This window comes from Lolium perenne, chromosome 3 (genome assembly GCF_019359855.2).
Source record: "Lolium perenne isolate Kyuss_39 chromosome 3, Kyuss_2.0, whole genome shotgun sequence".
NCBI classification, from domain to species: Eukaryota; Viridiplantae; Streptophyta; class Magnoliopsida; order Poales; family Poaceae; genus Lolium; species Lolium perenne.
In genome coordinates, this window is record NC_067246.2 from 17276647 (window position 1) to 17288046 (window position 11400).

General features: G+C 46.1%; 3 protein-coding genes across 3 annotated transcripts; 2 read left to right on the forward strand and 1 right to left on the reverse strand.

Moving 5' to 3' along the window:
• Positions 1-279: 279 nt before the first annotated feature.
• On the reverse strand, positions 280-1067 carry LOC127341097 (16.9 kDa class I heat shock protein 1-like). The gene has a single exon (XM_051366874.2). The coding sequence runs from the start codon at positions 910-912 to the stop codon at positions 463-465; it is 450 nt and encodes a 149-aa protein (XP_051222834.1). The 5' UTR covers positions 913-1067; the 3' UTR covers positions 280-462.
• A 275-nt stretch (positions 1068-1342) lies between these two features.
• On the forward strand, positions 1343-2086 carry LOC127341099 (16.9 kDa class I heat shock protein 1). Its single transcript, XM_051366876.2, has one exon. The coding sequence runs from the start codon at positions 1458-1460 to the stop codon at positions 1893-1895; it is 438 nt and encodes a 145-aa protein (XP_051222836.1). The 5' UTR covers positions 1343-1457; the 3' UTR covers positions 1896-2086.
• Positions 2087-6458: 4372 nt separating this feature from the next.
• On the forward strand, positions 6459-7223 carry LOC127341096 (16.9 kDa class I heat shock protein 1). The gene has a single exon (XM_051366873.2). The coding sequence runs from the start codon at positions 6578-6580 to the stop codon at positions 7031-7033; it is 456 nt and encodes a 151-aa protein (XP_051222833.1). The 5' UTR covers positions 6459-6577; the 3' UTR covers positions 7034-7223.
• The last annotated feature ends 4177 nt before the right edge of the window (positions 7224-11400 follow it).

Below are 11400 nucleotides of genomic sequence, written 5' to 3' on the forward strand. Positions count from 1 at the left end.
GCGGATCCAGCCGGTTGTTGAAGCTCAAGGTGCTGATGCTGTTGACCATGGCGTCCGAGTCGACGGAGCAAGGTGGATGCTCTCCGGAGTCGAGGATCGACGACTTCCCGTCCACAGAGGGGCACCTCCGATCCAAGGCTTGAAGGGAGGTGTAGCGGCGGCGCGCCATCGGCACATCTTGCTCACCGTTGACGAAGACGGGATCCAGGAGGACCTAGTTGTATTTTTTATCTTTGTTCTAGATCTTTCTGTAAGAACTGTGGTTTAATAGTATTTGCCTTTCCGCAAAAAAAAACGATTTATTTCTTATTTACTTATATTCTTCTGAAATCTGGAACACGATCAACCTCGCACAGCTGAAAGATACAGAAGAGTTCGATACAAAACAACACACGACTCCATAGGAGCACCGACACAGCAAATCAAGGACATGGACCAAGCTGGTCCCGATCGACATGCATCTTAGCCGGAGATCTCGATGGCTTTCACCTGGGGCTTCTTGACCTCTGCTTTGGGCACCGTAATGGTGAGCACGCCGTTTTCCATCCCGGCCTTCACTTCCTCCACCTTGGCGTTCTCAGGCAGTCGGAAACGCCGGACGAACTTGCCTTTGCTGCGCTCCACGCGATGCCACTTGTCGTTCTTGTCCTCCTTCTCCTTTGTGCGCTCGCCGCTGACGACGAGCACGTTGCCGTCCTCCACCTCCACCTTGACCTCCTCCTTCTTCACGCCGGGAAGATCGGCCTTGAACACGTGCGCCTCGGGTGTCTCCTTCCAGTCCATCTGAGCGTTCACGAAGGCGGCGGTGTCGGAATCTGATGCTGCCGGGATGACTGAGCGGAAAGCTTTGAAGGGGTCGACCCAGAGGTCAGCGAAGGGGTTGAACACGTTGCTCTGCCTCACGAGCGACATGGTCAGTCTTGCTGAGATCTGTGCGAGGGGAAAATACGGCGATCAAAAAGATGTTTTGGCTGCTCTTGCTTGATGTGATTTGCACTGGCCTAAGATGAGATGAGATGGAGTGGTGCGGAGGCGAGGTACTTATAACGTCGCCGATCGAGTGCCGGTCGTGAAGCATCTCGAGCTCTCTCCAGTGAACTCTGTTTTGCTTTCCAGCTCAGCTTTGCTCTCTTTATTTCTATTTTCAGCCCAGGAAGCGCCTACTGATTTCTTGAAGGCTCCCCGGCCCTGTCAGTGGGCCTTGTCCTTTGTTTCCGGTACCAGGGAGACGAGTCTGGAATGGACTAGTCGTGTGTGGGAAACTCGGGAAAAACCAGAGAAATCGTGGTGCGTCACGATCGGGCCCTTCGTGCTCCCTTCACGAGTATAAATATACTGCCTCGCATTTGAGCTGAAACCCACAGAGAAGATCACGAATTCATACTCCCATAGAAATCGATTCAAATCCGACACTCGAAATCACTTTCACCGCGAGAAACCTCAGCCAACAATCAACAATGTCGATGGTTAGGCGCTGCCCCTTCGCGGACCTCTGGGTCGACCCATTCGACGGCTTCTGCTCCATCGTCCCAGCATCATGGGACTCCGACTCAGCCGGCTTTGCAAACGCTCGCGTGGACTGGAAGGAGACGCCGGAGGCGCACGTCTTCAAGGCCGACCTACCCGGCGTGAAGAAGGAGGAGGTGAAGGTGGAGGTGGAGGATGGTAACGTGCTCGTTGTCAGCGGCGAGCGCACCAAGGAGAAGGAGGACAAGAAAGAAAAGTGGCACCGCGTCGAGCGCAGCAGCGGCAAATTCATCAGGCGCTTTCAGCTGCCGGAGAACGCCAAGGTGGAGGAGGTGAAGGCCGGGCTGGAGAACGGCGTGCTCACCGTCACCGTTCCCAAGGTTGAGATCAAGAAGCCCGAGGTGAAGGCCATCGATATCTCCGGCTAAATGTGTGTGAACGATAAGTACCAGCTTGATTCGCCGCACTGTATCGTGTTATTGTGGAGTCGTACTATGTACTAGTTGTATAACCTTCGAAGGAATTCCTTGGTCGCCACTTTGTGCTGGTGTGGTGTGATCGTCTTCCAGTTTGCCCGTGAGAAATAAAATCGTTTGGAGGTGCTTTACCTTTTGTTGCATGTGCAAAAGAGTTTTCCAGTTTGTATATTATGGATTGTAAGAGGCAACGGAAATGGCACTTCCTGACTACTTTTACTATAGTTAGATTCTGAAAGTACAAAATACACGAGGCAAAATGGGGTTCAGAGTTTTTTTTTTTTTCGAACAAGAGAGGGGTCTGGAAGACCCCAGAGAGAATTCATTGCATACGTGGCAGGTACAATTTACATCTAAGTCCTTTTACATCACTCGCACGGAGAAACCCAGAATTTGAAGAAAGGACCTCGAGCATTAGAAGAAACACCTTGGAGCAAAAATTGAAAAAGCAATGACGCCCTTGGATGTCTCCGCCACCAATCGCCGGCGATCTCCAGACGTCACCGTCGAGATACGGCGCCGAGATGCTCAGTTAGCACGCTTCCGGCGAAGCTTAGCATCCGCCAACCACCTCTTCTCCTCCGGGGTCGAACCATTTGAAGAGGCGTTGAGCTCCGACGAGGCTTCAGAGTTCAAACCGAGAACAAGACCAGAGCTTCAGCCAGGAATAAGTACTCCTCAAATTCATGTCGCCTCTGAGGCAGCCCGCCCTGTGCACGGTCTAATATTGGTTTGTCCTTAACACTTGTCTTAGAAAATTACAGTCTTAGAAATAATCTGATAACGTGTACGATGCTTGTCACTAAGATTAATTAGTTAGGTGTTTGGACCTTGGCGGGCCCAAAGGCTTTTAGTGTTCTTATTCCGCCAGAGAATGTTTTATTTTTTTGGTCTTAAGTTTTGGCCTGAAAATAATGAATCTTTTACATCGCTTTTTTTAAAAAAAATAAAAAATTCAGTGGCAAACATTCATGAATGGTGCATACTTTATTTTAGCATGACCATTGAACATTAGGGTATTTCCAGGGCCCGACGCAAACAGAAGTAAAGTGACCGTTTACATTGAGCCATACAAAAATAGGTAAAAACCCCAGTGACGCATACTGATCAGCGTGTTGTGTCCATGGGAACCTATTCGCGTCGCGGCCTATGCGTCTGGAATGCATCTTCGCGGACACACGTTGGACCCACCTGCCAATGACCGTGCATGTTTCGGTGCCTCATCATTTTTAGGCATCGCGTTAATTTTTGTGCCCCCCTTTTGTCTGCTAGCCAGTTTTGATGCCGGTGCTTGGGCATCCCGCCAATTGAAGGCTTCGCTCGGCCTTTTTAAGAAGAGGAGTTTGGCCAGTTCTAGCCAACCTCCTTCACCATGGGCAAGTGGCCATTCCGCAAGATGAAGCACGACCGTGAAGCTGGGTCATCTACCGGGGGTATGTTTAACATGGAGCTCGCACACTGGCTATTTGAGGAGAACCGGTCTGGAGGGATGCGGCTCTACTGAGCGGCGGATGGTACCTGAATTCACGCCGTGTGCCGGTACCACCGGTGCCGCATGAGGGATGCCATCGCCAATATGATATCTGATGCTGCCACTTCATCCTGCCATCAGATCTGCATGAATATCCGGCGTTCGCCCTCGACTCCTATAACTGGTCCGCCTTGAGGACCTCGGAGTTTGACTCGCGTCACCGCGCGGGTTATCTCGGTGATGCCGACTTCTTCAACCCATAGAGCGGCATCGGCCTGGACGACAGCGACAAGGAGGACGAGGATGACGAGGCCATAAATCTCGATGCCCAGGAGGAGGACGAGGAGGAGGAGCATGAGGAGGAGGAGGAGGAGGAAAAACCTCACAAAAAAGGACGCGATGGAAATGGCCATCACCGACAGCAACCTAGTCGAGATCTCTTAGTGAGATGTCCTTCTTGTCCAACTCTCGGCATCCACACTGGCTCAAGGGAGGCCAACGGCTCCTCCGCCGAATACTCCTGCGCCAGCACTGCCTCCTATCGAGCCTACGCCACCTCCTCCCGTGCAAGCACCACCACCGGTGCCCCTGCAATCTCTGCAATGGCCGTCGCCTTTCGCGCCACCGATCTACATTGACCTTTTCGGCAACGATGATGACGATGAGAAATAGGCAGCCATGGCGGGCACCCTAGTTGGCTATTGTTTTTCTGTGTTTTTATTTATATTTGGCACTATGTAAATGGTTCTATTAAAAGTGATTTTTTTTAGAAAACTCCGACATTCCAGCCAACGAGGCCAATGTTGTATTCGCGGCCTGAGCCGAATTGACGCAGATGGACGCTTTTCGTGTCGGTGAAGGCAAGCGTGCAGGCGGTGAAGATAGATCCAGCACGACCGCCCCTGCCGTTGTCCTGCCGCGGCAGTCGCATTCACGACAAGGGCCCCTAGGACCTGCCATGGAGCGCTTGAGGGAGAAGGTCGATGGAGAGAGGATGGAGGAAGAGGAAGGTGGACATCAGCGCTAGGGTTGGGGACTGGGATGAAGCTATGGTTGTGTGAGGTGATGGATGCGCCAACGCTTAGAGACAACCAAAAGGTGGTGTCCTGCGTTAAGGCTGACACCCATGGCTAGGCATGTGGAACATTCATCGATGTGTGACCATTGCTTTTACTTGGCAAGATGCGAAAGCGATGCTGCTTAGCTAGTACCACTACGCCGCGCAGAAGACGAGCGGAGAGGTCACGCAGGGGCCGTGCTTGCGTCTCGAAGGACTGCCCGATCACTATACGTCGAGCCGCTAGGCTGAGGGCAGGCTGAAATTTTGACCGCATAGAGGAAAACAATCAGTTTGCATCCTTTACGTTGGAGCTGTTGGAGATGCCCTTATAGTAGCTAAACATGAAAGTTAACGGATTAACTGTGGACTCTCGATATAGAAAAAAAAATCTTCTAGAACTTGAAGCATCAACTAAATTACCAACAAAGTTGAATAGGGTATCATTTTCTGGCATTAAGATTGAGCCAAATCTTCATTTATATGTGCTCAAAATGGCATTCATGGGAAACCTTCTTTATTGCATTGAATAACTAGGTTAGGTTCAAATTTCCAATGGAATTTCAAGAAGGTAGCATGAGAATCGTGTGTTCGTAACGGAAGAAGACAAAATACAGATATAAATTCAACCAATCATGCAATGCCATGCCACGCATCATCAAGGGAAAGTTTCCTACTGTGAAGATGAAATACATCTGATTTTGGTGATCTCAAAAGCTTATTGAATAAATAGGTTTAGTGCGTCCAATGGGCAGCATATAGAGGGAACCATAACACTATACATTGATTTTATTTGCTAGCAACTATTGGACGGTGGATCAGTAGTGGATCAACTCTGAACTAATAAAAAGGAAATAGGGAGCTACAGAATCCACTTTTATGTATGGAACATATAAGTACAAAGACTTAATTTGAAAACATCCCATAATACTTAATTTTTTAATTTAAAACAATTTTCAAAAGTTTACAAACATAACCATTGTTTTAGGCTTTTATAAACCTAAAATTAATTTTGCAAATGAAAGTAAGATTTTTACCATGAAAATAATTTTTAGGGTTTTACAAAATATGTATTGTGTTGATTCCATGATTTAATTAGTAGGATATTATCTTGATATGTTACGTGTACAACATCTTTGTGGCCAATGGTTAATTATAAGTGACAACCTAGTGTGACTCTCAGAATCAAGATTATTCTTTTAACATGTAACAATTTATTTTCTAGTTTGTGTGACACATTTATTGCTAAGCTATATAAAACATCATGACTATCAAAGTTTAGACTTAATTATCCACACTATGCTGATTTGATTATCACTAGGACATATGCCAAGAAACTATCATTTCCATCCATGTTGCCTTCCTGATGTCTTTGTTCATGTTGCTCGTGGCATTTATGAAAATCTTTATGATATGTGAATCTAGAGGGTTTACTCATGCTAATGGATTAACCAAACTGACATGACCTTTCAAGTTCATTCCAAACTTGTTAAATAAGTCTGCATTATACAATGGAACTATGTTGGAGATTATTCTTTTATATTCTAACTAAAATATACATACTTCTACGTTCCTTAGAAAACAAGGTGGGGAGGTCATGTTTGTTAGATGATTAGGACAGTTCCATGAAAAAAAAAACATGAAGCACCAAATTTACATGGACTTTTTTTTAATCTAATTCTTGCTTGAGTCGATACTATTGGGTACATATAACATGTTGAACTGTTGGATGTGAAGTATCTAGAGTTCTCTCCAGTCGATGAGCTAAATCTGTTGCCTTCTACGTTCTAGAGCACTCTGTTGTGTGCCGTTGGTGGGTGGGCCTGTAATTTTGCTTGGATGCACATTTCCAGTACCCAAGAGCATCCTGGGCTAGTCTAGAATCCCTTTCTAGAATAAGACATGGGGAAGCCAGAGGACTCTAGATGCATCACGAGAGCGCACGGTCCATACTCCTTGACAAAGCTATAAATAGACTGTCTCACACTTCAGCTGACACCAACCGAGAATTGAGCGAATTCAGGTAGAGCATAGCATTCGATTCGAATCAGGCACTTGCAAACACTTCCGCCGAGCAGAAACCGAAGTAGCGCCAAGCCACCAACCATGTCGATCGTGAGGCGCAACAACGTGTTCGACCCCTTCTCCTTCGATCTCTGGGCTGATCCTTTCGACGCCTTCCGCTCCATCGTCCCGGCAGCTTCCGGCAACAGCGAGACGGCCGCGTTCGCCAACGCCCGCGTGGACTGGAAGGAGACCACCGAGGCACATGTCTTCAAGGCCGATCTCCCCGGCGTGAAGAAGGAGGAGGTCAAGGTGGAGGTGGAGGATGGCAACGTGCTCGTCGTCAGCGGCGAGCGCAGCAGGGAGAAGGAGGACAAGAACGACAAGTGGCACCACGTTGAGCGTAGCAGCGGCAAGTTCGTCAGGCGCTTCCGCCTGCCGGAGAACGCCAAGGTGGAGGAGGTGAAGGCCGGGCTGGAGAATGGCGTGCTCACCGTCACTGTGCCCAAGGTTGAGGTCAAGAAGCCCGAGGTCAAGGCCATCGACATCTCTGGTTGAGCGTGTATGCGATGAGGATCATCTTGGCCGATGTCTGTGCGAGTACACCCATTTGCCGTCGTTTCCTGTTCGTGTGGAGTCCAATGTAGTTGTGTACCGAACTTTTTTGTATCATTCAGTTGTACTCATGTGATCGTTTCTCAGTTTTCTGAAGAATAAATAAGAAACAAATCGGTTGTACTTGGGTTCATAGTTTGACAACATTTACAATATGCAGGACGGCTTTCGAGTGTGGATTGTGAGAACCAAGGAAAATGTCGCTCCCTGTTTCCTCAAACAGTTGCTTGCTCTTGGTCAGATTCAGAAGTAGTAGCAGGAGACAAGGAAATACGCAATGAACAGTTTGTTAACAGAGCAAGATCACTAATCTGAAATTAGTTATTCCGTGCGTACTCAGATGTTGTACTACTTATAGTTGCCTCCTCATCAGTACATCGTTTGATTTGTCAGCCATTTATGCAGCTGTCAGATACAGCGGGATTCAGAGATCAGGCTGAGAATAGGAGCATAGGATCGTGGGCTTCAGCCAGGATTAAAGTGAAGTGCATATACCAACGTAAGTTTAGCCGCCTCTGAGGCAATAGCCAGCCTCCGATCGGCGTCGTCTTTGACCCTTACAATTTTCAGCTTTTCCATCGTCGCAGTTTTTTCATCGGATATGTCAAACATAAGAAGGAAAACGTTGTAGCAGTTTGACAACACCCACGAAATGAACAAATGTGTCTATACAATAGATCCTTATTTTGTCGTATCAAATCAACAAATGTGTCTATACAATAGATCCTTACTTTGTCGTAACAAATCACCAAGACCACCAAGACCGCACATCGCGGGGGTGAGCTTTGGGTTACAAGGACCTACTGTAATGCACCTCCTTTTGGCTGACGACAGCGTAGTGTATTTGGAGGCCAGCATAGAAAGTCTCTTGGCCCTGAGCAAGGTGCTGCAAGTTTATGAGGAGGGTTTTCGACAAACAGAAATCCTCAATTTTCTTTGGGAAGGGACGCCAGGCTGACGCTAAGACTGAACTGAAGGACAAAATTGGTATTGCTTGTGATGCCCTATCTACACTTAAATTTTTAAATCATATTTTCATTTTATTAGAATTTCATTAAAACAATTAAATCATTATTCCTAAATAAATTCAAATTCACAATTAAACTTAAAAGCAACATAGAACAAGGGGGATAACATAAAACAATCAACTAAAGCATGAAATCATCATAGCATGATTTGAACCTTTAGTCTCGAGTAGTGGTAGTCGAGCCGAGCAACCTATAACCCTACTTAAGTAAGCTGATGAGCTCTTAAAATGTTCAATCTTTTACTTCCGCTAGTTGTTAATATGTTTCAGGTAGAATATGAGGTTGAACTAGACCGATGATTATATTGAAGAATTTATACACTTTTGGCTTGTAACAATAAGTATGTAATATCCAGAACTTCTTTTGTACCACTAAGAGGGATGCAATATTTGCAGATAAGTACTTCCACAACTATTATATCAATGACTTACATACTACAATATGCAGAATGCTCGATTCCCACCGATAGACGACAACAAGACAACCTGTGGAGGGGGGAGTTATGGACTGATGGACGTGGTGAGGGAGGACCCAGTTGCTTTTCAAGTTTTTTTCACGATTGCTTTCCAAGTTATTTGTTAAAGGAAAATGAGGATATATTTTGGTTTGTTTCTTTCCAAATTAGTTCAAATTCTGTGTTTGTAGTGATTGGATGGAGGTAAATAATATATTCATTGATTGATAGATAGGATAAATCTCCAAGTGCATGCATGCATAGAGAGAGAGAGAGGCTGGGCGATCGGGCGGTGTTGATTCTCTCAATGTTAAGTGGGTGTTTTTTTTGGAAATTTACAATCATGTTTTCTCTAATGTTTGTCGTTTCAAATGACGCACGATCTACAATTACCATTTAATAATAATGATTTGGCGCAACTTTTAGAAAATTGACAACCAATTCTACATATTGTAACTAATTTCATATTATATTTCAAAAATGAATGCAACCCAGAAAATACTACCATGATCCATTTGTGCAGGTGCACGTCGGGCTTAGGTAAACCTGAGCGCCAATTTCTACAGACTTGCCTCATAGCAGAGTAGGTGTCTACGTACTCCTCATTCTCTAGTAAGCATTCGCCGATCTTGTGAAGTGGTCCGTTAGCCATTAGAGAGGCCCAGTTCACGGAGGCGTCGCGCTTGGATGCGCCACTCTCGGAGGCGACGGGCTCGGCGGCGACGGGCTCGGATGCGACGGGCTCGGGGGCGATAGCCGCCGGCGCATTCTTCTTCTCCATCACCGGCATGGGAGCGCTCGTACGGCGGTGGGGTTTTTTTCCTTCAATTTGGAGAAGTTGATGGGACGTGAGAGGCGTGGTTTCGTGCGTGAACGAGAATGAGACGTACTGTGTGCAGAGGGAGGGAGAGAGGGGCTTACACGTCCTAAATGCGACCCGCGTCCTACGCGTCCACTATTGCACGTCTGCACCGCGACACGCGTCAACAATGGCAGGTCTTCCACTTCTGCACCGCAACACGCGTCGTCGAGTCTAACACTGGAAATTTAGATATACTCAGGTATACCCTCGAGTCATATACTAGCATTTTTTGTGTGCTCAGTTTTCCCCTTGAGTGCTAATAGTGGCTAGTGCAATATACTCAGTTTTACCCTCAAGTGGCTGGTCAACAGAGAGTCAACAAATGGGATTAACTAGTTAAATGAGTTATTTAATGTGCAAAAAAATCCGAAAAAGAGCGACACTTACTCATGGAGTCTTTACCACAAATTGCCACTTCTCAAATCATAGATAAATCAAGTTTTACCACAAATTGCCACTTCTCAAATCACCTAGTAGCTATGAAGGTGCATGGTTTTCCACAATAAGCCCTACCCAAAACAGCTTTCCCCAAAACATACTTTGTCTGAATGAGGCTATAATTTTCACACTCATGTATATTTATATTGCAAATAGTTTTAGGTAGGCCAAGATGGGTTTTATTGTACAAAACACGCATTTTCCATTTTTTAGATCTCATATTTGAATCCCTTAGTCTGTTTACTACTCACTTGCCCTTGGTTTCTTGATACTACTCAGTTTCTCTTCCTTCACAAATTCTCACAGACGCTCAACATTGCCTTGATTGGTCTAGCCCATATCACGCGGATCGTGCCCACCGACCGTTGATCGTATAATTTAACGGGCAAGATAACCCCTATCTCTCTCTGGTCGGGGCCACCACCCTGTCTCTCTGTCGGCGGTTAGCTTCCACCCTCTATGTATGCTAAAGGGCGGTTACCCATTACGCTAAAGTTTGGTTTTCTGCATTATTTTTCACGAGCTAAATTATAAACTCTTTTAGACATTATTTTTCACGCAAAAATGATAAACCATCACCGATTTGTTGTAGCCATTACTTTTCACGCAAAAAATGATACACCATCACCCATTTAGTGTAGCCATTACTTTGCACGCAAAAAATGATAAACCATCACCCATTTCTTGTAGCCATTACTTTCCACGGAAAAAATGATACACCATCACCCATTTCTTGTAGCCATTACTTTCCACGCAAAAAATGATAAACCATCACCAATTTCTTGTAGCCATTATTTTTCACACAAAAAATGATACACCATCACATTTCTTGTAGCCATTACTTTCCACGCAAAAAATGATAAATAATCACCGATTTCTTTTAGCCATTACGGTAAAATGATAAACTATCACGAATTACCATTTATTTTAGGCATTACTTTTCACAGTGTTGCCTGCCAAAACCCACCGGCGAGCAGCGACGAGCAACACGAAGAGCCGGGAGGCTCCCAGGACTGCTGGTGGGCCCTGGTCCCTCAGGCGACGGCTCGCAAAACCCCGGCACACGTCCTGGCTATTGCGATGGCGTGCCACCTGACCTATACCTGGTCCGTAAGGTGATGGATTGCTTCAATAAGTTTCCTGCATGGCAGACACGTAAACATTAAATTCGAGCCTCGATCGGCTCTCAGGTTACCCTGTGAATCGGCTCAAACAGCCGACTGACCCATGGTTCGTATTGGATCTACGATAACATGGGGATCCTGCTTTATCAATACCAGGTTAAATCGATCTACGACAGTCTAGAGCTTTCACCGCATAACTGGAACATCCTACACGTAGTTGAGCCTGGCAGATACGAAAGATAACAGAAAACTAGTCCTAGAAGAGGCCTAAAAACCAACACAGAGTCGATTCCCGGAACAACCCCTCTTGGATCGGCAAATCATACCTTACGCACTACTGGATCGTTCAACCCGTTTGCAAGGCCTGACCATGCGGATATCAAACTAATCCTTGGAGAACAAGG